This window comes from Glossina fuscipes, unplaced genomic scaffold (assembly GCF_014805625.2).
Source record: "Glossina fuscipes isolate IAEA_lab_2018 unplaced genomic scaffold, Yale_Gfus_2 3, whole genome shotgun sequence".
In the NCBI taxonomy this organism is placed as follows: domain Eukaryota; kingdom Metazoa; phylum Arthropoda; class Insecta; order Diptera; family Glossinidae; genus Glossina; species Glossina fuscipes.
In genome coordinates, this window is record NW_023998417.1 from 8985433 (window position 1) to 9012427 (window position 26995).

A 26995-nucleotide genomic window follows, 5' to 3' on the forward strand; every position below is an offset into this window, starting at 1 on the left:
AAGAGCGAGAGAAGAAGAGAGAGAAGAAAAAGAGCGAGAGAAGAAGAAGGAGAGAGAGAGAAGAAGAAGGAGAGAGAGAGAAGAAGAAGAAGGGAGAAGAAGAAGAAGAGCGAGAGAAGAAGAGAGAGAAAAAGAAGAAGAGAGAAGAGAGAAAGAAATAAGACAAAGAACAAAGAAAAAAGAAGAAGCGAACAGGAACAGCCAGGTTCTAGACATCCTGCGGGCTTCCTAAAAGTCGACCATTTCTGCTTACGCCTTAAGGCAGCCAAGAGATACCTCTGATATTGCAGTAGAAATACAATGTCTTACATCTATATTTTTATAAATCAATTAAGAATTATACAGCATCGGAAAATATGTAAACAAAATATGTACACACCTTTTCTACAAAAGCTTCACATTGAACTTCCATATAGAACACGTATGCAGAACAGGGATGGAATTATTATACAAAACTTTTCAGAACTTTTGTATAAAACATGTATCGAACTTACATATACAACATGCATGCAGGACAAAGACGAAATTATTACACAACTCAGTAGCAGCATCTAATAATGTAAACACAATGTGATGCATGATTGGAAGACCTACTGAAAGTAAACAAGACAAGAACTAAATTAATGGTTTTAATACCTGAAAAAATGGTTCAAATACCTTAATTTGGAATAATGTGTAGAGAAACTAACCTTACTTCCTTTAAATTGCATAAAAATCATTGATAACAAGTTCCGGCCTTTTCTTGATTTCAACTATTCAATGAAAACCTATGAATGGGAAATGGGAGCTAAAACCATACAATCGGTATCTTTAATGGCCTGCTCTTGGCCTTGGAGCGATTTCAGCATTCCTTGGATAGGTCGTATTGCCCGCAATGACGAAACGGCGTTAAGATTTATAAACATAAATGAAATCTGATCAAATCGCTTATGAATACATAAACCATCCTATTGGAGGAGAATAAATGTTTTCAATATTTACATTCTAACAAGTGGTCGCTCAGTCACTTCTCCTTTAATTTGCCAGAAAGGTATTTGCACAGAACAGATCATAATAAGAAGGCTTTTGTACAAAACCTGCGAATGATAGATACACTTCAAGAGTATATATAGGTACATACTTACTTTGCTTGCTTGCTTCTTCACTTCAGAGCTGAATTGGTACAACAAAAAATTTCTATGTTTATATAGACTTTGGGTAATGACTTCAAAAATCCCGACTTAGTCACAACAACCTTATTCTCTGTCTCTTTACAATCTCAAATGCGCCGGAATTCAATTCTCCTTAGAAAGCTAAAAAGTCATATGAAATAGTTATCAATTTCAAACTTATGGGAGAATATAAGCCCTCTTCATTTTTCTGAAATTGTCCTGCTGTTAAAATAAATCTGTAAATGTATTCTATCAAATTTGCTGAAACTATTTCAACGAGCAATTGGTATTTCACAAAATACTAAATATTTCTTATTCTCCATCTTTAAGGGCGAACATGGATATGTTCTAAACTTTTCTCGAAACGATTGCATTCCCTCTCATTTCTTTTTGTTAAAATCTTAAATGGCAATACCAATGTGTTGTTACTTGCGTCCATGAAGGCACACCATGTTTGACGACGAAAAGCACATTGCCACGATTTATTGTGAATAAAAATTTCATAACCAATTTTCAAATATATCTTTACCTTTCTTTTAAATTCAGATGTTGGTTGCACACAAAAAGAAGGAAAATACGGTTGCTATAGGTGAATAAAATATATGAAATTAAATATTTTTCCAACTTTTGATCAAAGTGACGTTCTCTTTTTTTTCTAGCTCTCAAAGAAATTTGTAGTTTTATTTTATATTCAATATTTATAAAATTAGCCAATTACCAACTCATACGAAAAATTAATCAGCATCGCAAAATTTTATTGCACGAATGTTCATGTGCATGCTTTGCAATATGACGCTCGATTATTTTATTCTTGTAGAAAGCAAACTTTCATGTCGGCAATGTGGTTCAACAAATCGGTTGATAAAGCAATATCACAAAATAGTAATAAGCAGTATTTGAATTTTGCACTGTTGCATTTCTTTTGCAATTTATTTAAATTTTACATTTTACCCAGAAATAAAACAAAGAGAGAAATTGACGTAAGACCCAATAAACTTGTCAGTGAATTATGATCTTATAAGACTCACGTGTTTAGAGGTAAAAAAAGGGAAAGCAGCATTTATAATGAAGACTTTTGTAAATAATACTGCAATTATGATACCTCAGTTGACAGCAGGCAAACATTTATAAGAAAATATTGCAAATTTCGAAAATAAAAAACAAAAAGGATGTAGTAGTTGGTTGAGTACAGCGTTTTTCGACATCGAAGTGCGAGAGAAGTTATTTTTTCGATTGGGTATATCCATCTTTCCTGCTCTTGTTTTTCTACATATTTTTCACTGCCCATAAGATATTCAGAGAAAATATTGTGTGTAACTTGTACAAGGATAATGATAAAATCTATTCTTTCATCCAATTATGTATACTGCTCTAGTCACATCAAATACGCGCACCTTTCCTTCCATGAAAATGAATGAATTGATACAATAAACACATACATGTTTTCCGCCTTTCTTGTTTCCGGAAATGTTTAGGTAAATGACATAGTATCATAAATGAAGAAAAAAATCGTGGAAGGAAAAGTAAATGTAAAAACAAATTAATTCCTAAAGCGGTTCAAACTCCTATCACTGGAAATTTGAAAGGAAAAAGATAGTCTCTCAATCCCAGCTTAAGTGTTTAATCAATATAATCGAAATGAAGCACAAATCCATTCTCCTTTCGCACCTTACACTCCCACATTTCTTTACGAGAAATTCTCAAAAGAATTTACCTGACAGATTGTTTGAGTATATTTATATTTTTCTGATTTCATAATAGTAATGTAAAATATTACATAAAAAAGCTAAAAGAAAAACTGCGCCTCATTCAGCTGTTTAGTCAATATCTAAAAGTAGTTCTAAGCAACTTTATGTGTACCGATAAATATTAAATTTTTTTTTATGGAAAAGAAAAACCTCACTGATTGTTTATTTGATGTGCATATTATGAACAAAAACACAAAAATTTTGATTTCCTGAAAAGTAGTTATCGAAAGAACAAAGTTTTAGCATTTGGAATCGCTGCTCTTCGTTATGTTATCGAAATATGTATCAAGCTAAGTTGCGTTATAATTTCTAGGAAAATGAATAAGAGAGAATAGTGTAGGGTGCAGTTCACCGCGGGCTGTTAGGAAGGAACGAGGGAAATTCATTTAACTGGAGGTACATTGTTGCACTCTAGGTGCTTGTTCGTAGCGGTCGTCTTCCTCATAAACCATGCGATGATGTTGCTGTTCTCGACGTTGTTTAGGATCAAAGTCCGACTGTAAATGAAAATAGTCAATTAATTGATTGCCTTTGGTAATAAGTTAATATGTTAATATTACCAAGGTGACTTGTTCAACGTCAATTGGAATGGTAACCTCGGGCCTGGGTGGCAAACATTGCTCAAGAGCAGATATGACAGACAATGGAGTCGATTCAGGAAAAATGACTTCAAATTGAATGATAAGACGACCCTTTTCTAACGGATTCTTGTATAAAGGCATACCCTCATCCATTACGCATTTAGTCATTTCGTGTTTCATCACTTCCCCCTTCGGTGAAGTTATCACCAAATCACGCTCATCTAATGTTTTAATTACTCGCTGAAAACCACATAAAGCCTCTACTAATTGAATTGGCATTTTCATCATGAGGTCAGTGCCGGCGTGCACAAATGTGTGATGTTCTTTCTCATCCAGTAATATAACAATGTCGCCAGGCTGTGAATCAGGTTCGTGATCTCCTTCACCGCTGAATACAATCTTTTGGCCATCGCGCATTCCCTTTTCAATATGTACTTCCAACACTTTACGCTCACGAACTGTCTTTCGTCCGCTGCATTGCTTGCAGCGATCTTTCTCGTTGATCGTTTCGCCGGTTCCCGAGCATCTAGAGCACACCTTTTCAACATGATGTACCAAGCCAGGTCCAATTTGTTGAATACGCGTCTCTAAACCGGCACCATGACACTGCGCACACTTTTCAGTAGCCCCCTTTTTGCCACCGCGACCCTCACATTTATCGCAAATAACATTCTTTTGCAGAGCTAATTTACGAGTTGCACCGTTGTACAACTCTTCGAGAGTAACTGACATCTGATGAACAACATCTTTTCCTCGTCGCTCACGCCGTCTTCCCGAAGAGAAGCCACCCCCGAAAAATTTTTCAAAGAAATCCATGGGATTACGAAAATCGCCTGTGTCGGCACCGCCTTTCTTTATAGCAGCTTCACCGCCTTCATCATAAATAGATCGTTTTTCTGGATCAGATAATACCTCATAGGCCTGAGAGATGGCTTTGAACTTCTCTCCCTCATTAGGATTTTTGTCAGGATGGTACTTTAAAGCCAATTTTCTATAGGCCTTTTTTAATTCTTCAGCTGAGGCATTAGGCTTGCAACCCAATAAATCATAATAACCTGTCTCTTTAACCATTTCTATTGTTCTCGTTTAGTGTAAATTTTCTGCGTTCGGGAATTCCTTTGTTTGTTGTGCACAGCTGAACACAATAAAACGTGCTTACTGATATTGGTCGACTGATGAGCAAAAATTAATTAAAATTCGTATAGAAATAAGCTAAAAATTGCGAAATGTAATAAAAAAAAAAGATTCAATATATTAGAAAATCATTTCTATGTCTATGCATACATAAATATAAATATATGTACATACATATTTTATATAATGCCTTTAGTGCTATGATTGCAAGACTTTATAGATTCCTAGTACTTTCACACAAGTTCGCATCGACCGAAACATTACCAGTATCCACAGAAAAATTGTAGACCCATTTAGTCATAAAAATCTTCCCCTATGTCCCTTTTTAAAACCACGAAATCTTTCAAATCGATTCTTTCTATGAAGTTAGAAGCCATGAAAATCAGATGAAATAGGTATCGATTGTAAATGGAAGGGATAGAATAAATTTCTACCTTTCTGGATACTGCTTGTTTTAGCGAAATCTACAAAAAAATGGCAGCATTTCCTTAAATTTGATTGATATACTTCAATGAGAAAATGACATTTCACGAATTATTAAGTAGCTTTTATTCCCCACCCTTAAGAGCGGATTTTCATGTTAACAAGTTTTCGTTTCAACGATTTTTTGTCCTACAGCTTTTTCCGAAACAATTACATTTTCTTACATCACATTTTCTTTCACTTCTATTTGTCAAATACTTAAATGGCAATGCCCAATTTTTTGTGCCTTGCGTATATTAACACATTAAATCGAAGAATGAAAAGCATACACCACAATTTATCATGAATAAAAATTTCTTAACCACATGCAAAAATTTCTATATACCTCTTGATAAATTTTGAAATTTTTATTCGCCTTTCGTATAAAATTAAAAATATAACTTTACCTTTCTTGTAAATCCAAATGATGAGTCCGCACAAGAAATAAGATGCGTTTGTTACAGGAGAATAAAAAATATGAAATGAAAAATTTGTTCAATTTTCTATCGCTTTCAGACTCTTCACTTCGAATTGACGTTTTCTTTTTCTTTCAGTTGTTAAAGAAATTTTTAAGTATATTCTGTATTGAAAATTTATAAATTATTCAATTACCAACTCACAGGAAAAATTGATCCGTAGCGCAGAAATTTTATTTCACGAATGTCTGCACTTTGCAATATGGCGTTCGATTATTTGATTTTTCTAGAAAGCGAATCTGCATGTCGGCAATGTGGTTCAACGAATCAGTTGACAACACAATATGATAAAATAGTAATTAGCAGTATTTGCAATGATGTAGTAAATGTTATTCAGCTATATTAGCACTGTTGCATTTCATTTACAAATTTATTTAATTTTTATATATTGCTCAAAAATAAAACAAAGACGGAAACAACTAAAATTTTCATAAGGCCAAAAAACTTGGTAATGAATTATGACTTCAATAAGGCAATATTCAGGTATTGATAAAGAGGAAACAGCAGTGTGTGTGCTACACAACAGCGCAGCGTTCGTTGTAATAATACTGCAATTAGAGTACTTCAGTTAGCAGCAGGCCAACATACACAAGAAAATGCTACGAATTGTGAATATAAGGAATAAAAAGGGTGTAGTGGTTTAGTGTAGCGTTTTTCGCCATCGAAGAACAAGAGAAGTTATTTTTTCGATTGGATTATATCAATCTTTCCTGCTCAGTAGGCTTGTCTGGTTTTTCTAATATTTGATATATACATATATATGTATATGTATATATATATATATATATATATATAAATAATCTTCGAAAGATATCTTTCATTGCTCCATAAGATATTAAGAGAAAATATTGTGTATAAATTGTTCAAGGGTAATGATAAAATCTATTCCATTCAATTAATATTTACACCACCATCATCACATCAAATACGCACAAGAGCACATTTGTGTGCATAAAAAGTGGATGTGAGTGAATGAGTGCAATAAGCACATACATATTTTTGGACGAACGCCATTTACTTATAAGCCGTCTGTTTTTTGTTTTTTTCTTTTCCGGAAATATTAGAGTAAATGACATAGAGTCACAAATGAAGATGGACGAGAATGATCAAGATGTAAAAAGTCCAATGAAGCGAGTTGGCTCCACGAGAAAGGTTTTTCTCTTCAATAATATACGACAACAATTAAACGAACATCTGCGATGTCTAGACGTTCGAGTAGAATCGCAGGTATGTTTGATACAGGAGCTGCAAGATTTATTCCGGCGACGAGGTGAATTGGAAATGGAATATAGTAAGAACTTGGATAAGTTGGTACGCAGTTTACATGCCAGACATAAGGAGCAAAAACAAAAAAGAGAACAGTGGCATATTTTTTCAGCTTTCGCCTGTTGGTCACACTTATTAGATCAGACACAATCACTGAGCAAGGATCACGCCACATTGTCCGAAATGTATTCTATAAACATGGTGTCGTCGCTGCAAAGTATCATCGAAGATGTACAACGTATTTACAAGAAGTGTAGGGCCATAGGTTATGATATTCATGAAGAAATATTACGGGTTTTGGAGGAATTATATGCAACGATGAAAACCTATCAGAAGTACGAGACGGAGTGGAAAGCTGTTGAAGTGAAATTAATCACAGCGGAAGCACAGCAGTTAAAATTAGAACAAACTATACAGAAAGAAAAATTGCATAGCAGCAAAAAGTATAGAATGATAGAAAAAGAAGTTTTAAAAAGACGCACAAAATACACCGATGCTCGTATGAAGGCATTAAAAGCAAAAAGCGAGTACCAATTATGCTTAGAATCGTCTAATACCACCATTCACAAATATTTTACGGATGACTTAAGCGATTTGATTGATTGTATGGACCTAGGTTTTAGTTCTATGATATCTCGATGCTTAATTATGCACGTTACTGCCGACCAAGGCAGAGCACAATCCATTCTAAGCCAAGCAGACAGTTTGGCTCATGTTGTACATCTTATTGATAGCCAACAAGACAAGCAGAAATTCCTGGAACAATATCATGCTGCATTCATGATACCCAAGCGTTTTGAGTTCCAAGGCCAATTCAATGATGATGCTTTGGAACAAAATGTTCAGAAGGAATTGTTTGTAGATATGGAGAACAGGCTGCACTTAATTAGTAAACGTTTATCAGCACTGCGCACCGAGTCTGATGAGATTTGGAAAACTTTAGAAGTGGCTGAGGTTAAACTGTTAGAACATTTTAACAATAAAGACTGTGATGTAAGCCTTGCGTTCATTGAGCATAAAAAAAGCATTTTGCAAAAGAATGCTGCCGCAATAGCTGCAAATCCCAAACTTAAAGCTGAAAAAGAGGAGGTTGAAGACTTTTACATTAGTAAAATACGTGAATACATTCGTGGTACGTCGCGGATAGCGCGCTTGGACGCAAAGGCCAAATATTTAAGGGAAATGTTAACGCACAATAATGCCACTTTTATGCGGGAAATTCTTGAGCATCCAATTAATAACAAGCGTAAAAGAATTGGTCGCAAAAATCTAACCGGACGTCCCAAATTATTTGGAGGCTCTTTAGAAGAGTATTTGGAATCAACTGGGGAAGAGATACCGTTAATATTAAGAAGCTGTATACGCGTTATAAATCTATATGGTCTACATCATCAAGGAATATTCCGAGTGTCGGGATCTCAAGTTGAAATAAGTAACTTTAAGGAGGCCTTTGAGCGTGGAGAAGATCCTATGGCAGATACTACAGATGCTTCTGATATTAATTCCGTAGCTGGCGTATTAAAACTTTATTTGCGTGAACTTAGAGTGCCATTGTTTCCGAAATTTTATTTTGAAAGCTTCATATCTATAGCCGAGACGCCCACGAAAGTTGACATGGTGAGAGGTATACGCCAATTCTTACAGAATTTACCTAACTGCGTAGTAATTGTCATACGTTATTTGTTCGCTTTCCTTAATCATTTGTCCGAGTATGCTGATGAAAATATGATGGATGCCTACAATTTAGCCATCTGCTTTGGCCCTACGTTAATGCCAGCCCCAGAAGATAAAGACCAGGTGCAGTGCCAAAATCAGATCAACGAACTTATCAAAAATATGATTATCTACCACGATGAGTTGTTTCCTAAGGAATTAGGTGGGCTCGAGTACGAAAAATATATATCCCATCACACTTTAGATATGGACGTAGGCGATTCACCATCAGAAGTTTTAACAGAAGATCCAGAATCGGACGCTTATCCATCTGAAGATGAATCTGAAATTCTTGAGGCCATGGCACAATTCGATTTTAATGCTCGTTCTAATCGGGAATTATCGCTAACAAAGGGAGATTGCATTATTCTGCGTAAACAGGTGTCAAATGATTGGTGGCAGGGATCAATTAATGGCAAAGAAGGTCTTGTCCCGGACAAATACATATCGCTTAAGCTTAAAGACGAAGTGAGATCAACAAAAAATACAATGTCCTTGGAACAATTGTATTTAGAGAACACTTGCTCCACTTCGTCATCATCTATGTTAGACAATAAAGATTTGGCAAAGTACGTCAATGATGTTTATTTTGCCACCTTCTCATCAGGTGGTGGAATTAATAGTAGTGTTATCAACGGTAATAGCATAACTGGTGGTAATGGTGGTGTTGCTGGTGAAACAACAATGACCATAGACGAATCTCATGTACTACTAAATCATCATTCATCTTCCAATGCAACTGCTACTGCAACTAATACCAATAAATCGACGCATTTGCAAAAAGTTAAACAATATCACGACGAACCACATTCCTTTGAGAGTGCAATTGAATTCCAAAATGCTTATGACGAGCAGACTGAAAAATTCGAGACTACCGTATAAAACATAACATGCAAAAGCAATACTCTCTTGACGAAAAAAAAAATATCAACCAATGCAAAAAGTCATTGATTTTTATCTTCCTTTTTTTTTTTTTTTTCGTGCAAAGCGGAAAATCACTACCATTGAAATAGAGAGAGATAAATGTTGCAGGAATATTATTTATTTCGTGAATCCTCGAATTATTACTCAGTCGCCTGCGTTAGGATCGTTACTATAGTAGTCAAAATTTCAATTCGATTAGGTATAAATGAAAGCAAAAGTACTGCTATAATTAAGAAATTATATGAATGAATGTTCGCTTATGTAAAATTACAAAGATTTTTATGCAGATACAATTCTTAGCCTTTAGCAAATAATCTGCAGAAAATTTCCTTTCATAAGGAAAATGCGTAAATGGCTATTTATATGTTTTTATTTTATTTTGCTTTTCTTTCGCGCTCGACTTATGTTAAGTAACATATCATTACCATGATACATGTTTATTGTTTCAATTGGCTTGTCTGATAAAAATAACTTGTATAGATCTTTTTTTTATTTTTTTTTTTTTAAATTCATTAAATGTAGTAACGACTCACTATCACTTTTGTTTTATAACTTATTCATGCGCTTTCCGGATATGTTTAAATATAATCTGAATTGCTATAGGAGTCTTTTTAGAATCTTCTGTTTTTTTCACTGACAGTAATTCGGACCCATTCATAGAGAAGAAGGATTTTTTTTTTCTTGTAAATAATAGTCTTAGAAATTGATAGGTGCAGAAGTGTATGTATATATAAAGTCTACCCTCCCCCCCCTCAATGTAAACTAAATTTCTTATTTAGTCGTAATTGATATTCGTTCTTTAAATGCAATATTTCATTAAATATACGTACATATTATATAGACTTAGAAAGGTAAGGAATAATAATCGAACAGGTAACGAACAACGGCTTATTTCGACTAAGTAAAGTCGGAGATCTGACGTTCTACGTTATTTTTCTATAAGGAGTACAATATTCTATTTTGCTTTCAACAATGAACAGATCGCACAATTTTGGTAATGTCCTGAAATTCAGCATTTCATGATATCGACGATACGCCATACGCCACACCACGCCACGCGACACCACTTCAAGCCGACACTGAAGCGAGCCGATTGTGAATCTCTCGCTGGTTAACAATATATTTTGCGGACTTTTGAATGACTATATATGCCGATAATGTAACCCAACCCACAAAATATAGCAATAATGAAAATGTAATATTATAACTTTCCATATATACAAGTGTTGGGTTTTTCTTAATGACTTGTAATTTCTCGAAAGGTAATATCCATGTAATTATTCATGTAATTATTTTCAATAAAAAATAAAAATGTTTTGAATAAAGAGAAGAAGCAACTAACACTATTCTTAGGAAGAATAAAGATAACGGAAAGCTCTTCATTTTAATTGAAAAAAAGTAAACCAAATGCCACGAAGGGGAAAGAATTTGAGATCAAGTTTTTGCTTCTAGGAAAATTGTAGGGTTTCAAATCGAATTTTAACAGACTTGTTTTTTTTTTTTCTAACCGATAAGACTTTAATCCGCGATGGACCCAATTTATTTGGAAATTGGTGAAGAACGTGCCAACATGCAGTACGAAAAATTTGAATAAAAATTTTATTGTTAATTGTGGATGTAGAAACGGGCCGAATATTTTGGTAATATGTTTTTGGAAAGTTATAGACGGAAATGTGAAAAGATTATCGCTGCTCTTTTGAGGTTGCCCTAGTTTCTAATCTTTTGTGATGCCGAACAGAACAGTTTTTTAATCCTGATTTCCAAATCGATTAAGGAATTTTTATGTCAAAGTCCATCTTACTATTTTTATATATTGCATTTATGGTAATTGTACAAAGATTACGCATTACATACCTTATAATCATTTCTTTGAAGGCCAAGTGTTGGAAAAGATGAAACTCAATCACGTGGACTTTCACATGTAAATTTTTGATAATCGACATACATGCCAAAATTTTCATCTTTTCATCACAACAATTTCATTGAAAAATGTTATGTTATATTCAGATTTTCGAATCGACAATACCAAATATTAATATATAAATGAATTAACAGCTTTTAAATTATTTACTTTCAATATGCTAGAATTATTATACCTTCCATTATCACTTGTTTATAATCACTCACCACTTTTATGATGAAAGGTGAGTTAGAAATGTCTTGGAATTTTGGTTGCGAATTTAGAGAATTTGAGAAAATGTACATTTTCTAAAGGAACGGACAGTTTTATTCATCTTTTTAAAAGTTTCTACTCTACTAAGAAATATATTATTAAATATTAATTATTTCACTAAAAGAGCGCAATTATTTGAAAAAAAAAATCGAACACTAAGCTTTAAAATTGTATATTAATACATCTTTGGTTAATTGCTTTACTAGTTTTTATTGTCAAAGAATTTTTCGGCGTTTTTGCGACACGTGGAAACACTTTTTACCGTTTTTTGCTTCAATCATATGTTTTTCGACCGACTACTCTTTTACGATCTGCGGCTTTGTTTTTATTCATATTTGTTTTGTTTCTATGTTTGTCGCATATTTGTCTTACGATTTGATTTATCTATATTGAGCATATAAAAAGAAGAAGAATTGTTTTTATTCGAGATCTTTGAACAGTATTTGTTTGCAATATAACGAAAATAATTGAACAATGGTAAAATTCGAGAATATCTTTGTAACAGTTGGAACGACACATTTTAATTCATTAATCGAAAATATGATTAGTGTCGATACCTTAAATGTTTTGAAAAAATTAGGTTGTCAAAGGCTGGTTCTTCAATTGGGCAACGGAGTGCTTTTGGATGTGGAGAGAATTAAAGAGAATTACGGTATAGATATCGAACAGTACAATTTTAAGATTGAAGGCATAGATGAGGACATCAAGAACTCGGATTTAATTATCGGTCACGCTGGTGCAGGCACTTGTATCGAGCTAATGAATGCACAAAAACCGGGCATTGTTGTAATTAATGGAGAATTAATGGACAATCATCAAAGCGAATTGGCCAATCAATTAGACAAGTTAGGATATTTGAAATGCTGCACTGTGGAAAACCTAAACTACACTTTACGAATATTGGACGATGCAATTTTCAAGCCTTACAAAAGTGGGGAAAACGCGTACAAATTTATAAGATATGTGGATAAATTGGTGAAAAAATAAAACATTCTTATCAACGCTGGTAACCACTATTCCGGAGTAGTTTATCAAGCAATGATCCGCAAAGGCGATGATCGATGGCAGCCTCAAAACATTTTTTACTTATTTTTTTAAAGCAGTAGGCTGTTATTTAAAAATTTGTAGTTTCAGTTTGTTTACCTAAACAAATCGCAATTCCACATAATTCATATATTCAAATAACAGCAAACGTTATGTATAAGAATTAATATTGAGATATTGTTTGAATTGAAATCGATCCCAAGAATTAGATGAAAAAAAAAAACGCTGGGGTAGATTCACGTAAATTAAAGTTTATCCGCTTAAGTAAATACTGTTCCAAATTTTCATCACAGTTGTTTTGGTGTCACGTAGTATATTTGGATATCTTTACATACATATACATATATATATTTATAAGCAACACTAATTAAAATACATAAATATGAGTTAAGCATACACATAAGACATTTAACATATAATTATTATAATTAAATTTTTTTTTTAACAAACATTCTACATATATATCTCGCAAGTATTCAATTTTTTATTTATTTATTTTTTTTTTTTTTTTATAAAGAAAGAAATTTTTTCAATTTACTCTCCCTCAGTTTGGCTACTAGAAGAGCTGTTTTCAACAATAGATTCGAATGAAAATGGTTGAAATGCGTATCCTTTACCTTGATAAAATTTACTTTGGAATTCAACCCTAAAACAGTTGTTGGTGTAAATAATTTGTGCTAAGTATATATATATATATATGAATTGGATATTTACCAATGTAAACGTAAGGTATGCAAGAAAGCGGAGAGACCTTCCATCAGAACCAGAATTCCAATAGTTAGAACGGCCCAAGCGGCAAATACCACAGTCAATATGATTCCACCGAACCAATTTTCCTTTTTTAAACCATTGGAAAGAACCATATTCCATAAAACTTCAGCAAGTTCTAAAATGATAATGTGTAGCACTCTCGTCACACAATTTCAGATCTGCAACCCGATTTAAACTCTTAAAACTAAATAAAAGAACGCGATAAAGTCACAAGTATGTTATGCAAACCAAGTAAAATGACTCTAGCGGAACGCGGCCCTCAGCTAAATACCTTGTACCAATTCGCTTGATGCGTACATCCAAAAAAAAAGTTAATACACCCCTGTATCCAAAGTGATGCAGGATATAATAAGAAAAATATTAAAATTTTCAAAATATTTTTCTAGATTAGAACAGAAGTTTCAATTGTTTACTTTTTGATGTTTCTGTTACGAGGTATTATGATTACGTTTCTGGACATTAGTCTCGATAGATTTTCACAATTACATTGTTTATCTATTAATTTTTTTTTTTGTAACACACTAAGGCCGTTTTATGATAATTTGGCTTACAACCTGTTAGCTGCTACCGAATAAAACTGATCGATATTTAAAAAACATGAAAAGAAATCAAGTCACAACAGACAAACTTGGATGTCAGACGAGTCGATATAATATATATATGTTTTCAATTTAAATTTACTATCAAATTATTTAGCCTAAAACAACCTAACATTCAAACCAAATATGTACTTACGTGCATGCGCCAATGACAAAGCCCATAGGCGCAAATATGAAGCAGTATGTGAAACAGAACCTAAAACGTACTCAATGGTATGAATGCCTTGATGAATGAAAATTTCAGAAAGTTCTTCTTCCTCATGATGATCGACACCTTGACTTATTTGGCCATTAGACATGCCCACTTCAACGTCACTGGTTGAACCAGCAGCAATGGGTTGAACCTTATTAACGTAAAAATTTATGTAAATTTATCCGCAAAATGAATTTAGTAGTAAATCGGAGGGAGTATTTTATATATATATATATGTATACAGTTTTGTGATTGTAATTTAATGCAATTCCTCTCGTGAAATTTAGCTTAAGAAGATTTTACTTTTGTTTGTTTTGAAAGAATTCGCTCAAGGTCAGATAGTCCACAAACTAATAAAGGACATCGTAATATTTACGGACAATTTTGTTTACAGATATGGAAATGAAGGAACTCATCTATCATCGAAAAAAATCATCGACTCCTATTAAACCAAGTTGAAACTTGAAAAATAATTCAATTTAATTAATTTCTTTTTTTAAATTAAAATAGATCAAGTTTTGAAACGAGTCCTTCGCGTTAAAAATGAGTACTTTCATATTGTACTATATCTTTATATATCAGTTTTGTAGTTTTTGTATTGGAGAGTTTCTTGATGGCTGTATAGGTAGAGATTCAACTTAATGTGTCCTAAAAACATTGAGTCGTTGTTTAACTTTCTATTCTATTCTAACATTTATGAATTTGTGGCAAGTATCAGTTTACTGTCGTAACACTTTCACTGCAGAAATAGTTCCAACAAGAGACGATAGATAGACAGACGAGCAGAATTCAATTAATTGCGAATCCTACGTAGACTAAGCAATCCCTGATGAGCGTAGAGGAAGAAATCTACTACTACGTCAGTATTCACAAAAAAAATTTCGGATTAACTCGGCCATTGAGATGACAAAAATTGAGAAAGAAAAAAAAAAAAAAAAGATTCCAATACATTTGCGTTTAATTCGAGGGAATAGATTTTTTTTTTTTTTGCTGTGCATCTTCATAGCTGAAATATATGAAATAAGTAAAAAATATCCAAACTAACCTCTTCCTGTGTCAGTTGTGAGAAAAATGTAAGTAAATATTGAAAAAAGTGTAATTTGATTAGTTAATGCTTCTTTTTTTTTTTTTTTAGAAGACGCAATGCAATAGGAATTGTCATAAGCAATATCCTATTATCAGTTGCGTACATAACATAAACGAGTCCGAATTTTTTGGTTAAATAACTCATTTTCGTTTCTACAGAGTTGTAGGTCATGAATGAGAATTTCGGTTAATTTGTGATCGATCGCGTAAGCAATTATTAATCAATATAATCAAATTTAAATTCAATGTTTACGTAAACGTAAACTCCGCATACGGTGTTTTGAAAACCAAAAAACTCTTTCTTTTTTTTTTTTTGCAAGCAATGATCTTGGTTTTGGTCTTTCTAAGTGATACTTACATTGCCTTGACGACGCTGTTTCATTATATTCAAAGGTTTAGCCAAAAGCATAACTGGTATGCAAGCCAACGCTACAAGAACAAATATCGTTTGGAAAAAATGTTGACCACCGAACATATACACTTCACAAGGTTCGGGCACAGGCTTTGGCGTATTAAATAATACCATATCAATGAAGGTAATCAATATTGAGGGAGCGCAAGAAGCCGAATATCGTCCTGTAATGACAATTACGTGTTACCAACATTTTCAATTTATGGCAAATTTTACGAACCATAATTTTTGGCGGAATAACGATTCCATTTGATGAACATTAATAAAACCATATAAAAGAACAAAAATAGCAAAAATACCATTTGTGGTATAAATTCATATATCAGAGATAAACGATTCTTAAAGTATGTGTGATTATAATAACTCATAATCACACCAAAGATCATATGAATGACGCCAAGAATGATGGAAATTTTCATTTTGTATGCATTTTGGAATATAATTTTGTTCGCACCAGCCACTTGCCAAATAGGATCCATACCGAATGGATAGGGAGTGTCAGTGTAATCAGCAGTTTCCGGATTTAATTGCAGAAATTTGTTTGAGATTACCGTCGATTTGTTGTACGATATTTGCCAATGCGAACCGAATATATTCAATGATTTCGAAAAGATATCATTATAAATGAGACCAGTATACATAGAAAATACGCCCATTAAAAAGATTATGTAACGGCCACCAAAAAATATATTCCATATTTCACTATCAGTTTTCTGCGCGGCTAAACCCTTTTCCTTCCGTATCATCCATAAGCCAAATAAAGCCATAACCGCTCCATGACCCAAATCGCCAAACATGACGGCAAACAGGAAGGGAAATGTTATAATTGTATAGGGAGCTGGATTCATTTCACGATAAGTGGCTACACCATAGGCATCAATTAGAGCCTGAAATGCTTTGGTAAATTTATTAGTGCGATTATAGGTTGGAGGATTTTCATAGGTTTGCATTCTGTTCAAAATTGGCGGCACCGAAGAACCCGACCGCTCTGTACCGCGACGTAGAGCCAGATGTATAGTCTCAATATCCAGTGCTGGCACCCAGCACTCAGCAATCAGACATTTCTGAGTGACGTCCAAGTTAAACAAGTTCAAAGTGTGATAAATGGCCTTAATTTTGCGCACTTTCACGAACCAATTTTTTAGATTTTTGGCTGCAGCGACTAAAACGCGACGTCGATGATCTTCAGTCTGACCCAATACCGTATTTAAATCTTCAATTCGTGTCATCACGCCCATCGCCATTTCTCGACGATCTGTCGGAGCCTCGGGGCAAGGATACAAAGTAGCTCGAAAACCTTCGCAAATTTTCTTCACACGAATCTTCAATTGATCCCCTTGAAAGAAAATTATGAACACCGATTTGTGAACTTGGTCACCCTGAAATTGAAATTGAACTGGCGAACACCTTTACAAATTCACTTTTAATATTAGCTTACGCTTGAGGGATCTTCTAAGTGCGATTCAATCATAGCTTGACGTAGAAATACGTTGCCACGACAGGCACGCCATAGCATACGCTCAAAAGCCGGCAATTTCTCTCGTAATATAACGCCAGCAACAAAACTGTTTTAAAAATATTTCAAATAAAAAATTTGCAAAGATTTCATGTTAACTGGTATATGTTTTTGCTCTTTTTAATATTTAATGAAATGAAAACATTACTTGTCATTTGAATGCTATCTTTTTATAGGTGAACACATTTGTAATATAAAATGCATCAAAATCTCTCTGGTATTTGCGAGGTGAAATGCGAGGTGAAGAGACAGTGAACAGCTTCAGTTAATTGAGATATTTAACGGACAACGATCGCGCTTAATACATTCGGCCCGGATCCGAAGTTTACAAACGATTTAATATTAAGTAACGCATTATTTAGTATACCCTACACTACACTACTACTACTACTTGGGGTTGCAAAGGTGCATTAAGTTCTAAGCTTGTTTGCCTATCGGACTTGCTTTGTTTTGTGTTCAACCTACAGCAACCTACGCAATTTTTGAGATATTTTAATGAAATTTGGCACACTGTGGACGTGCGTTGACATATATACTCTAAGCTATTGAAAATGATTCGAATCGGATCACTGTCTAAATCATTTCCCATATAAAGTCTTATTACAAAAAGTCGTCATATGTATAACTGTAGGGTGATATGGGGGCCTTGTCACACTATAATGTTATTTACTTGTTTTTTGTTTTGTAATTTTATCTCATTACGTAATTCGATTACCAAGAATTTCAATCATTTTAACCTGTTCATCTCGTATAAGGAACTCGTTATTTATTCTTTTTAGTAACCTTAGCGGATGGAAATTTAGATACATATATATATATAAATTTATTTAAAATGTCCGTTCGTTCACTTTAATATATGTACAAAGTAAAATATGATACAAGCACTCTGCTGTGATATAAGGTAAGTAAGTTCAGAAAATTCTATAGAGAAAGCTTAGATTTGCTTCTATATTTCAATTAGGGAAGAAAACTAAACTTAAGAGCTAAGCCTTCTTATTTTGGAAAGCGAAAGATAAATGCGAATACGAAAGCCTTCATATTAAATTCGTTTCGAAACTAGAAAATTTGAACATTAACTTGATCAACAAAGAATTAATTTTTCTATCTGAACTTATGCAAGCAAATGAATAAAAACAAATACCCAAATAAACATTCAAATAACTTGGGTGTGGCCGAATCTTCTATACCCATTACATTTATTAGAGAAAACAATGCAAAAAAGAAAAAAAAAACCGCAACGATTCAATATTAAAATTTCGATACCCTATGCGTAGCCCCTTTGTACCATTTCTCTACAAGTACTGTAGATCACCGATGGAATATAGGTGGAAATTTTTATTACAATATTTTCTGCTGCTTTAGAGTAATATAAGCAGGAAATATTAAAATTATTTGCTTTTCTCAGTTTATTTCGTACTCTATGCGTATTCTTTAAACTTTTTACTCAATTTTTAATATCAGTCTGCTCTGCAAGAACTTCCAATGCTTCCAATGCTTTTCAGCGACTTTGAAGATGATATATTAATTTTTTTTTTGCGACTGGCAGTAAGCCACACATACAGACGTACAGACTTGCCTAGGTGATTAAGAATACATATACCTTATAGGCTTTCTGAGTCTTCTTTCTCAATTTGCTTTGACAAAGCGAATATACTTTCATCTTTCGGTGATGAATATGCGCCATTGCGTATATATTTCTAGCGAACGATATATTAATAATACATAGTTTATCATATTATATATTTTCTAATTATGGACAAGTTTTATTATTTAAAACATTCGTTCGGAAATTTTATTTAACTAGTTCACGTTAAATACTAATGTCATCGGTCGATTGTTCAGTCGTTCAGACATTTTTTTTTTTGTTCGTTGTCTATTCATTGATAAACTAGAATTTTTAAATTCAGAAATTTCACAATTATTGCGGGCACTTATTGTAGGCGGATTCGCGTTCGAGTATCGAGTGTGCTTTCAAATCCGATATTTGAAATAATACTAAAAAACTAAATTTTTTGCTTTCTATAAATTTTTTCTCTTATTTTAGAAATGTGGACACATTGTTAAAAATGCTCAAGCTAAGGAAGGCGTCATAAATGGAGAAAAAAAAAAAAAAAATCGTAATTACTATTCAAATTTCGAAAAATTGAATTGAATTGAAAAGGAGATAAACGAGGACTTTAAAAGGAGGACATTAAAAAATCTTCTATTAAAAATTTGATGACGTAATTAGGAAACATGAAAAATAGAAACGAAATTAATGTTAAGTACAAACCATGGAAAGTATTCTTCACGATCATTTAATTTATCCATAAATCTAATGAGACGCATTTTGAAAAAGCAAAATATTATTAAAATCAAACTTATGCATTATTTAACATATAATTTTATAGAAAATTCGATTTGAAAGTTTTGAAAAAAAGAAATTTTTTTTTTTTTTTTTTTTAATTTTTAATAATTAGGATACATACCCTAATTGTACAGGACCCAGATAGTGGGCTGTACGAACCTCATCCGTAACTAAAGCGCGTGTCATCGATTCTGTTGTGGTTGTAAGACGACCATCTTGCTATTTATTTAACGTATATAGTTAAAAAAAACAATTTTTAATTGTTGTTTGAATGTTGTTTCGTCTCTTGTTTTTTTTTTTTTTGAACCAATTAATAATATGTTTAATTTGTTTATTAGTTGTTCATGCACCGTAGTGGAAAAAGGCGATTCTCTTTTCATTTTTTTTTTTTTTTTTTTTATATATACACACACATGCTTAGATACAGATACAGATCAAAGCATGCACACAATTTGTCTATTCTGTGAAACCATCACCACCACCACTATCAGTTTAGTTTACAAAAAGTTCTCATATAATATAATAATCGTATTTTTTCTAACATATATGCGATACCGAGGAAAAAGAAGAGAAAAAAAAAAAGAAAAAGACATATGTGCATTTTTGCTTTCTATGACTTGATCTGAACTTTAAGATCTTGTTTTCAGAATTATTATATATGGATGGATAATAAAGCAGCGAAAAACTTTATTCCACAATAAGATTATTGAACGGATGAATGAATGATTTGTGAATGTATTTGGGAGAAAATGATCATTGAATTATTACTGTTTTTCAATTCAGCAATGTTTTCATCTTTTGCACAAACTTATTAATTTCAAAATTTCACTTTAGATATTTACCCTAATTTGAGATTTTGCCCAGACTGATTGATTTTTGCTCCATCTTCGCCCAATAGCTGAGTTTGTTCATCTTCATTTTGATTATCGGCCATCTGTCGATAACGCCTTGATTTATATGATGTCGCATTGTATGATATCGTATGAACCGACTTGCAACACAACCACCAGGATACAGAAACAAATATCGGGGATTCCGTACGTACACACATTTTGGTAAAAATCATAAGCAAAAGCATAAGGGCGCGAAGGTTTTGGGGATGTTTGAGATACGAACCGAAAATGACAAAATCAAAAAAACAAAAAAAAAATAAAAATAATAATAATGAGATAAAAAGCAAAAGAAAAACTTTTGGAAAAAATCATAGAAATCATAGGAAATGATAATATGAAGGAAGGAATAAGTTAATGAATTAAATAAAATATTTATTTATCTGTTTTTCCTTTATCTCATTCTCCATATTCTCCAACAGGTACAGTAATAAATAGGAACTCGGTAACTACTATATGCTTGATTAAGCCTCACAAGTTGAGGCGAGGAATAGCCGCGAATTATTTAAAAGCTCTACAACTGTACTTTATAGAAACTCATAATTTTCAACTTTTTCCCAGACTACGTCTCAGAAAGCTCCTTCAATTTGTCAAATTTACTTTGAAATTTGTCCTTCTTAATATGTTCATTTCATGTCGTAGTTTATTCATATGCAAAAAATTGTCCCCACTTATTGATATTTAATCCTTGTTTCATCGAAATGAAGAAGCGGATATTTAAAACATCAGTCCAAGCTATCTAATACAAGTTCTTCTTTTTTCCAAGCAATTTAATATACGTACACGATGTTGTATGCAAGTTATCTATAATTAAATATCATCAGTTACCTGGAACGTAAACGCAAGTCTGTGGCCTATTAGGACTTAAATGACCTTGACTTGCAAGTGCTTCTTTAATTTAACGATAATATAAATACATAATAGAATAAAATTAAACTGAGGCTATTACGTGGGAATATGAATAGGGCAATTGTTGCGATCGTTATTGGTTCTAACATAAAAGCTCGCTTGAAAATCTTCACGGCATGAGATAGATATAAGGCACTCTTTGATAGGAATCGTAACAAACAAAAAAAAAAAAAAAAATTAAGTTAAAGTCTGTAAAGTTTAACAAACCATACTATGATAACAGTATGAAAAGAAAAAGTTTTCAAATAATTCATGAAAATAGAAAGAAAAATGCACATATTACTTAACGTGTTAATCGACAAAATAAGAAGAAGAAATTATGGCAGTCAAAATCAAAAATCCGAAGCCGCATAGGGAGTGAATTCGTAAACGCAAATTTCAAACAAAACGGGAATAAAACGAGAATTTGAATATAGTCGAATTTCAGATTCGTGCCGCGAGGTTTTCTCCACGAAGCACTTAAAGAATGCAAATGTGATATATGATTATCAGAAATTATTTGTATGTGTATAGGGGGATAATATCAACCATTCAATCATCCTATGACAAATGTCAAAGGTAATATATCACCTTTCCACCACCACCGTAGATAATTAAAAAACATGTTTTATATATTTGTTAATTCCACCAAACCAATTTTCTAAGAAATTTTTCATATTTTACAATATGACATGGACTGAAGTGATAATAATGGTTGGCACGTGCGTGAGAAAATTCGAAATTGCAGCCTAAGGTTACCTAGTCTCGGAGTGGAAATGGCATGGATCGTCGTGATCGATTCTATTCTCTAATGTTAACCCATAAGGCGTGATAAAACATAAGGAAATGATTAATTGGAAAGGCGTCGCCTTCCATCAAGGCATTACCACCTCACGTACCGATCGAATGACTAGAACAGGGATATTTTACCCAGAGAGACTACCATTTTTTTTTTTTTTTTTTTTTTTTGGCTCTCTAAGGAACCCCTCTTTTTCTCTTGTGCCACGTATTCAATGAAATTTAGAACTTTTTTCCGAATTAATATTTTTCCTTAGGACCCCGGTTAATGGTGTAAAGTTAACTTGAACAAAGATCTACGATAATCATTTGCTTTAGCTTTTCGCGCGGAAATTCCAGAAGTCGTGCAGTGATGACATGATATTACATATTTTATCTTAAAATATAAAAAAAGATGTGAATTTTTTTTGGAAAAATAAAGGCACGAAAATTTTCTTCTATTACGTATGTAAAAGAAAATTTGTTTATATTTTTTACTAAAAACCCGAGTTGATTGCTTTCTCTCTCTCTCTCTCTCTCTCTCTCTCTCTCTCTAGTGTATCAGGATAATTTTCTCAATTTGTTATTTATGTTAAGATAATCAATGCAAATATGACGGGGATAATTTCAATAAATTTTGATTAATATCAACCAAAATTAATATAAATTGAATATAAAATATGCAAAAAACTTGCTAAACTTTCTTTTTAAAGACGATATTTAGTCAAGTCGAGTTTGTTTATATGGAAATAATGGCGCCTAATCAATAAATTCTGTCCAGTACAGAAAACTCCTTAATCAATGAAATAATTTTGTTTAAAGCACCACAAAGCTAAAATGTATCTATGTATAAATGAGAAGACTATGTTCGCATTAAAACGAATAATGTAATGTGCGCTCCATTCAGTCTTCAGAAGAGAGTGTTGTATAAAAAAATAACTAAGAAAATTATACCTTGAGCAGAAATGTGTCGAAGTATTTGGTCCTTTTGTGAAGGTTTTAATAATTCGTTCAACTGTTTTAGATGGCCCAGCGGGATTAATATATCAATTTTGATGTCAATATGTTACAAGCTACGCTACTTCGTGACTTTTATTTAAGATATTTGTGCTAAATTTTAGCTTCTGGATTCATTGTTTGCGCTTCTGACAAGCAGCAGTCGGCTGTGTAGATCAAACTGCCAAAAAAATATAAATACTTTATTGGATCTTTAACGTGAACTTATTTTTGAATGTTATGCACTGTAAACCAATGAACAATGGCTTCAACAATGAGATCAATTTAAATTAGATTGGGAATGAAATTAAAATGCATTCTTCATCTCTTATTATTACTAAGCAAGTAACTACATTAATAATTTTATTTGTTCAACTTCTCACAATTTATAAACGGGGACCAAGAGTTTGCGCATCGGTTTCCAGCAGTGATACATAAGTAAGAAAACCATTATTTATTTTTTTTTTTTAAACTTATCTGCAGTGCCTCTCGCCGTGCTTACTTTTCACAACTTTTCCTTTTTTTTTTTACCGAATATATATATATTTTTTTGTATGTAGGTGAGAAAGTTTTACGCAGAATAGATGAAAGAGCTAAATTATCTAAGCAATATTGTGTTGTGTGTAAGCAACACATGCGTATTTTTTAATTGTTGCAAGACGGCACTGTATCGAAAACGTTTCTTATTTGTAAATATTCGACATACACATACATATACAAATATAGATGTGTATAGCAATAAATGCATATATATATACATCTTAGCGTAACAATCAAAAGATTTAATTCTAAACGAAAACCTTTCGTTCGTTAAATCCGCCTAAACACTTTAAAATAGTTCTTTGTTAAAGTTTGAGTTTTGCGATATTTCGCACCAAGAGACGTAGGCTAATAAGTTAAGCTTTTCATCAACATCAATTTAATTTGCATGTAGAAAGTTTAATTTATAACAATAGAGAAACAAAAAAACGTGCATTATTCATTTCATATTAATTTTATGTTGCAATTAAATTAAACTAAGAATTTTAAAACAAAAAAAAAAAAAAAAAAAAAAAAATTTTTTTAAAAAATAAATAAAAAAAAAAAAAAAAAAAAAAGGGGGGGATAAAGATAAAGTCGATTTTAACTAGCTACAACTTTCACCAGCACAACAAACATAACTTAATCCTAAGTATATCTCTTCATTTAACAAGCGACAGCAGTCCGGTTTCTCTCACACTCTACTATTCTACTACTACTCTATTCTTATGTGGGAAAGATAGAGAAAGATGGGGAAAGATGTCGTTTACCTTATGCTAGTTGCGATAAAACATCACGTGCATGTTACAGGGCTTCAGCAGAACACTGCCTCTTAAGTGATAGAGGTTGTAAAAGCTAAGAAAATTTGTAATTTGGTCAGCATCTTTGTAAGAAATTGCTTTCGTACGATGCAAAGGAACGAATATTTGAAATTTGATAAGTTGATGGGAAACGGTCTTAGTAAAATCGTCAAACTTCAAAATTCAATTTGGCCTTTTTAGAAAAATGTCACCTATTCACCCACATATTATATATGTGTATATATCATTCAAAATTTAAGCGGAACGTTAATTCAGCAAAAAGAAAATTTAAAGCTCTTATGCTTTGAATTAATTGAACTTTAATTTGAAAATGTGTAAGTCAAAAGCAGAACTTACTTACAAGAAATTATTTCAAATTTATCTAAAACATGTAACTCTTTAGGTCTGTTTTAATAGCAATGTGCAATGTGCGTGCACTTTAAACTTGTGATCATTCTAAAACAGTCTTGCCGATAAAACTACTACATTCACCTTGATAAGCTTAAGTTACATTAAAGAAATAGTGTTAAGTTAAAAAAGCAAAATATATTATACAAATCATTTCTGAAATGATGAGAAACTAAAACTGGAGTGCACCTGAGTTGTGTTGCCAAGGGGTTAGTTACATTCAATTTTTTTTTTTTACATGTTCGTTGTTAGTGATACATTTACCACTTAACATAAATATCGTTATCTTACCTCGTCAAAAAATACTTGAGTTTTACGCAAAATATGTTTTAATTCGGTTAGCTCCAAATAGTTCCGTTTTAAAGCTTCGGCGTTTTGATTAACTTCGCGTAATTCATTTTCAAGTTTTTCAAATGTGGCCTAAAACATAGAAGATGAATTGATAATATATTGTATATTTATTGGACTCCACCTCCAAATCGATCATTTCCCGCGGTTGGGGTGCTTCGGGACTCTCTCCAGTGTCCTGCATTGGAATGTTATCCTTTTTTATTTCTTTCTCCAAATAGCGTAGCTTCCGTTCCATCTCATCACAACGCCTCACTTCATTCACAAATTTACGTTGGAAAGCGTTAACATCAGGATTCAACTGATAATTGTTATTATATATATATAATTACTTAATATTTTCCTTTTCCTTTGCATTTTGACTTACGTCTCTAAATTGCACCAAACCTAATTCCCCCAATTCTGAGACGCATGCGTAAGCTGCCTCACTCTGAAGGAATAACTGGTAAAGGGCCATTTCCTCGCTACGAAACAGAGAACCCATTCTAACGGCCTTCTAATATTTGACAATCTTAAGTATCAATCTAAAAAATATTCGCGAAAATATAGATATGTTTCCATAGTGGACATATTATATAAATTTAAAATGCAAATGGATGTGTAAAGCAAATTTATTAATAGAAAGTAATGATTACTGTTCGTAGATTCGATGAACAGAAGACTGACTTTTTTAGCTCAGAAATACTCGCTAAACTCTCTGTCCATCTAATTGTCCGTCCGTCAGCCGTTGTGGCAATCATAGTATAAGCCCATCGTAGGAAAAATTAAAGGGACTTTACATATGATGTCATAAGTCGAATTACGAAATAATAATGATCTACCTATATAATCGCTTTACCACTAAGTAAAATACTGCTACTTTTAACTTTTCCTCTTGCCTAGATATATTAAGACTGACTACATATATGACCATAAATTATGTGAAGAAATAACAGTGACCTGTCCTATGTTCGCACAATTTCAGAAAAATAACAATAACAAATTATTCCAATGCATCAATCGATACGCCCACATATAATAATGAAGTTTGCAAGCGCAAGCCATTGATTGATTTGAGATAGTGTATATCAAAGATATGTTTGAGGGAATATTTGGATTTGGCATTTATACTTTCTTTTTTGTAATTGTACTTCCTTTTACTATTCAGGTATTGTAATCTAAGCACTGTACTCACTTTCTATATAGGCGATTTGTGAAAGTCGCAATCAATTCGAAAAGAATCCGAAAACCGTAACAATCGCTGCGCAGAAATGCAAATATTTTTTTTTTAATTTTGGAAACTTTTTAAAAAAATCCACATATATTATTGATTATGCTTTCATTAAACTACAGATTTTCTTCACTTTTACAACTTTTACAAGGAAATTGCATTTGATTTTCTATATAAAAGTTAAGCCATATGTTTATTCGCAGCAAACAAGCAAAACAATTTACAAAATACGTACGTATTGTTTATATGGAAGGCAACAGCAATTTACAATGACTAGAAGAATTCATTTACATACTTTATTTCCCAAAAATCGATATGGATTAGTATATTGCATATGTCGATTAATTTCACTTTGAAAATTATATATATGTATATATATATTTTTCTTTTTTTGAAAAGCCCAAATGGATTTAGCACAAAGGAGCTTATATCGCGAATTTTAAAATGATTAATACAATATTTTGCACTTACAGAATATTCAATATATTTAAACGTACTGCTAATAGTTCTCCTATTTCTATCAATTTTTCATTAAGACATCAGTGCAATCGTCAGAATATAAC

At 32.5% G+C, this 26995-nt stretch overlaps 4 protein-coding genes and 1 long non-coding RNA gene across 20 annotated transcripts; 2 read left to right on the plus strand and 3 right to left on the minus strand.

Annotated features, from left to right (window-relative positions):
- Positions 1-128: 128 nt before the first annotated feature.
- Positions 129-1713, minus strand: LOC119634906. 4 transcript variants are annotated; one of them, XR_005246991.1, is made up of 5 exons: positions 1681-1713; positions 982-1292; positions 690-914; positions 380-593; positions 129-311 (listed from the first exon to the last, which is right to left on the minus strand). It is a non-coding gene; the product is annotated as an uncharacterized LOC119634906 (long non-coding RNA). The 4 variants fall into 4 exon arrangements; XR_005246992.1 differs by lacking the exon at positions 1681-1713 and having other exon boundaries at positions 982-1076; positions 1125-1680; XR_005246993.1 differs by lacking the exon at positions 1681-1713 and having other exon boundaries at positions 690-1062; positions 1125-1680.
- Positions 1714-3025: 1312 nt separating this feature from the next.
- LOC119635158 (dnaJ homolog subfamily A member 4) lies at positions 3026-5734 on the minus strand. Its single transcript, XM_038029783.1, has 3 exons — positions 5484-5734; positions 3460-4692; positions 3026-3396 (listed from the first exon to the last, which is right to left on the minus strand). Exons 2-3 carry the CDS (start codon positions 4549-4551, stop codon positions 3286-3288), a joined length of 1203 nt encoding a protein of 400 aa, XP_037885711.1. The 5' UTR covers positions 4552-4692; positions 5484-5734; the 3' UTR covers positions 3026-3285.
- Positions 5735-6213: 479 nt separating this feature from the next.
- On the plus strand, positions 6214-10211 carry LOC119635155 (SLIT-ROBO Rho GTPase-activating protein 1-like). 2 transcript variants are annotated; one of them, XM_038029768.1, is made up of 2 exons: positions 6214-6516; positions 6617-10211. In XM_038029768.1, exon 2 carries the CDS (start codon positions 6639-6641, stop codon positions 9411-9413), a length of 2775 nt encoding a protein of 924 aa, XP_037885696.1. In that variant the 5' UTR covers positions 6214-6516; positions 6617-6638; the 3' UTR covers positions 9414-10211. The 2 variants fall into 2 exon arrangements, with proteins under 2 accessions (XP_037885696.1, XP_037885697.1); XM_038029769.1 differs by having other exon boundaries at positions 6214-6421.
- A 1891-nt stretch (positions 10212-12102) lies between these two features.
- LOC119634522 (UDP-N-acetylglucosamine transferase subunit ALG13 homolog) lies at positions 12103-13033 on the plus strand. The gene has a single exon (XM_038028744.1). It carries the CDS (start codon positions 12103-12105, stop codon positions 12613-12615), a length of 513 nt encoding a protein of 170 aa, XP_037884672.1. The 3' UTR covers positions 12616-13033.
- A 133-nt stretch (positions 13034-13166) lies between these two features.
- LOC119635156 (V-type proton ATPase 116 kDa subunit a1) lies at positions 13167-26922 on the minus strand. 12 transcript variants are annotated; one of them, XM_038029776.1, is made up of 13 exons: positions 26668-26878; positions 25590-25746; positions 25347-25523; positions 25166-25294; positions 19718-19815; positions 19522-19563; positions 17172-17298; positions 15954-17112; positions 15680-15897; positions 15281-15286; positions 14179-14386; positions 13387-13558; positions 13168-13318 (listed from the first exon to the last, which is right to left on the minus strand). In XM_038029776.1, the coding sequence occupies exons 2-13, from the start codon at positions 25704-25706 to the stop codon at positions 13207-13209; spliced, it is 2565 nt and encodes an 854-aa protein (XP_037885704.1). In that variant the 5' UTR covers positions 25707-25746; positions 26668-26878; the 3' UTR covers positions 13168-13206. The 12 variants fall into 12 exon arrangements, with proteins under 12 accessions (XP_037885702.1, XP_037885701.1, XP_037885699.1 ...); XM_038029774.1 differs by lacking the exons at positions 19522-19563; positions 19718-19815; positions 26668-26878 and adding exons at positions 20439-20587; positions 26904-26922 and having other exon boundaries at positions 13167-13318; XM_038029773.1 differs by lacking the exons at positions 19522-19563; positions 19718-19815 and adding an exon at positions 20439-20587 and having other exon boundaries at positions 13167-13318; positions 26728-26879.
- Between the last annotated feature and the right edge of the window lie 73 nt (positions 26923-26995).

What these genes read in the sequence shown, in the direction of transcription:
- LOC119635158 (XM_038029783.1), bottom strand. Translation starts at nt 4,551, where the DNA reads ATGGTTAAAGAGACAGGTTATTATGATTTATTGGGTTGCAAGCCTAAT. An exon ending in ACGTTGAACAAGTCACCTTG is followed by an intron (nt 3,397 to 3,459) that starts GTAATATTAACA and finishes TTTCATTTACAG; the next exon opens with TCGGACTTTGATCCTAAACA.
- LOC119635155 (XM_038029768.1), top strand. Translation starts at nt 6,639, where the DNA reads ATGAAGATGGACGAGAATGATCAAGATGTAAAAAGTCCAATGAAGCGA.
- LOC119634522 (XM_038028744.1), top strand. Translation starts at nt 12,103, where the DNA reads ATGGTAAAATTCGAGAATATCTTTGTAACAGTTGGAACGACACATTTT.
- LOC119635156 (XM_038029774.1), bottom strand. Translation starts at nt 25,706, where the DNA reads ATGGGTTCTCTGTTTCGTAGCGAGGAAATGGCCCTTTACCAGTTATTC. An exon ending in GGGCAAAATCTCAAATTAGG is followed by an intron (nt 17,299 to 20,438) that starts GTAAATATCTAA and finishes TTTTTAAAACAG; the next exon opens with TTTTGTTGCTGGCGTTATAT. An exon ending in ACTTAGAAGATCCCTCAAGC is followed by an intron (nt 17,113 to 17,171) that starts GTAAGCTAATAT and finishes TTTCAATTTCAG; the next exon opens with GGTGACCAAGTTCACAAATC.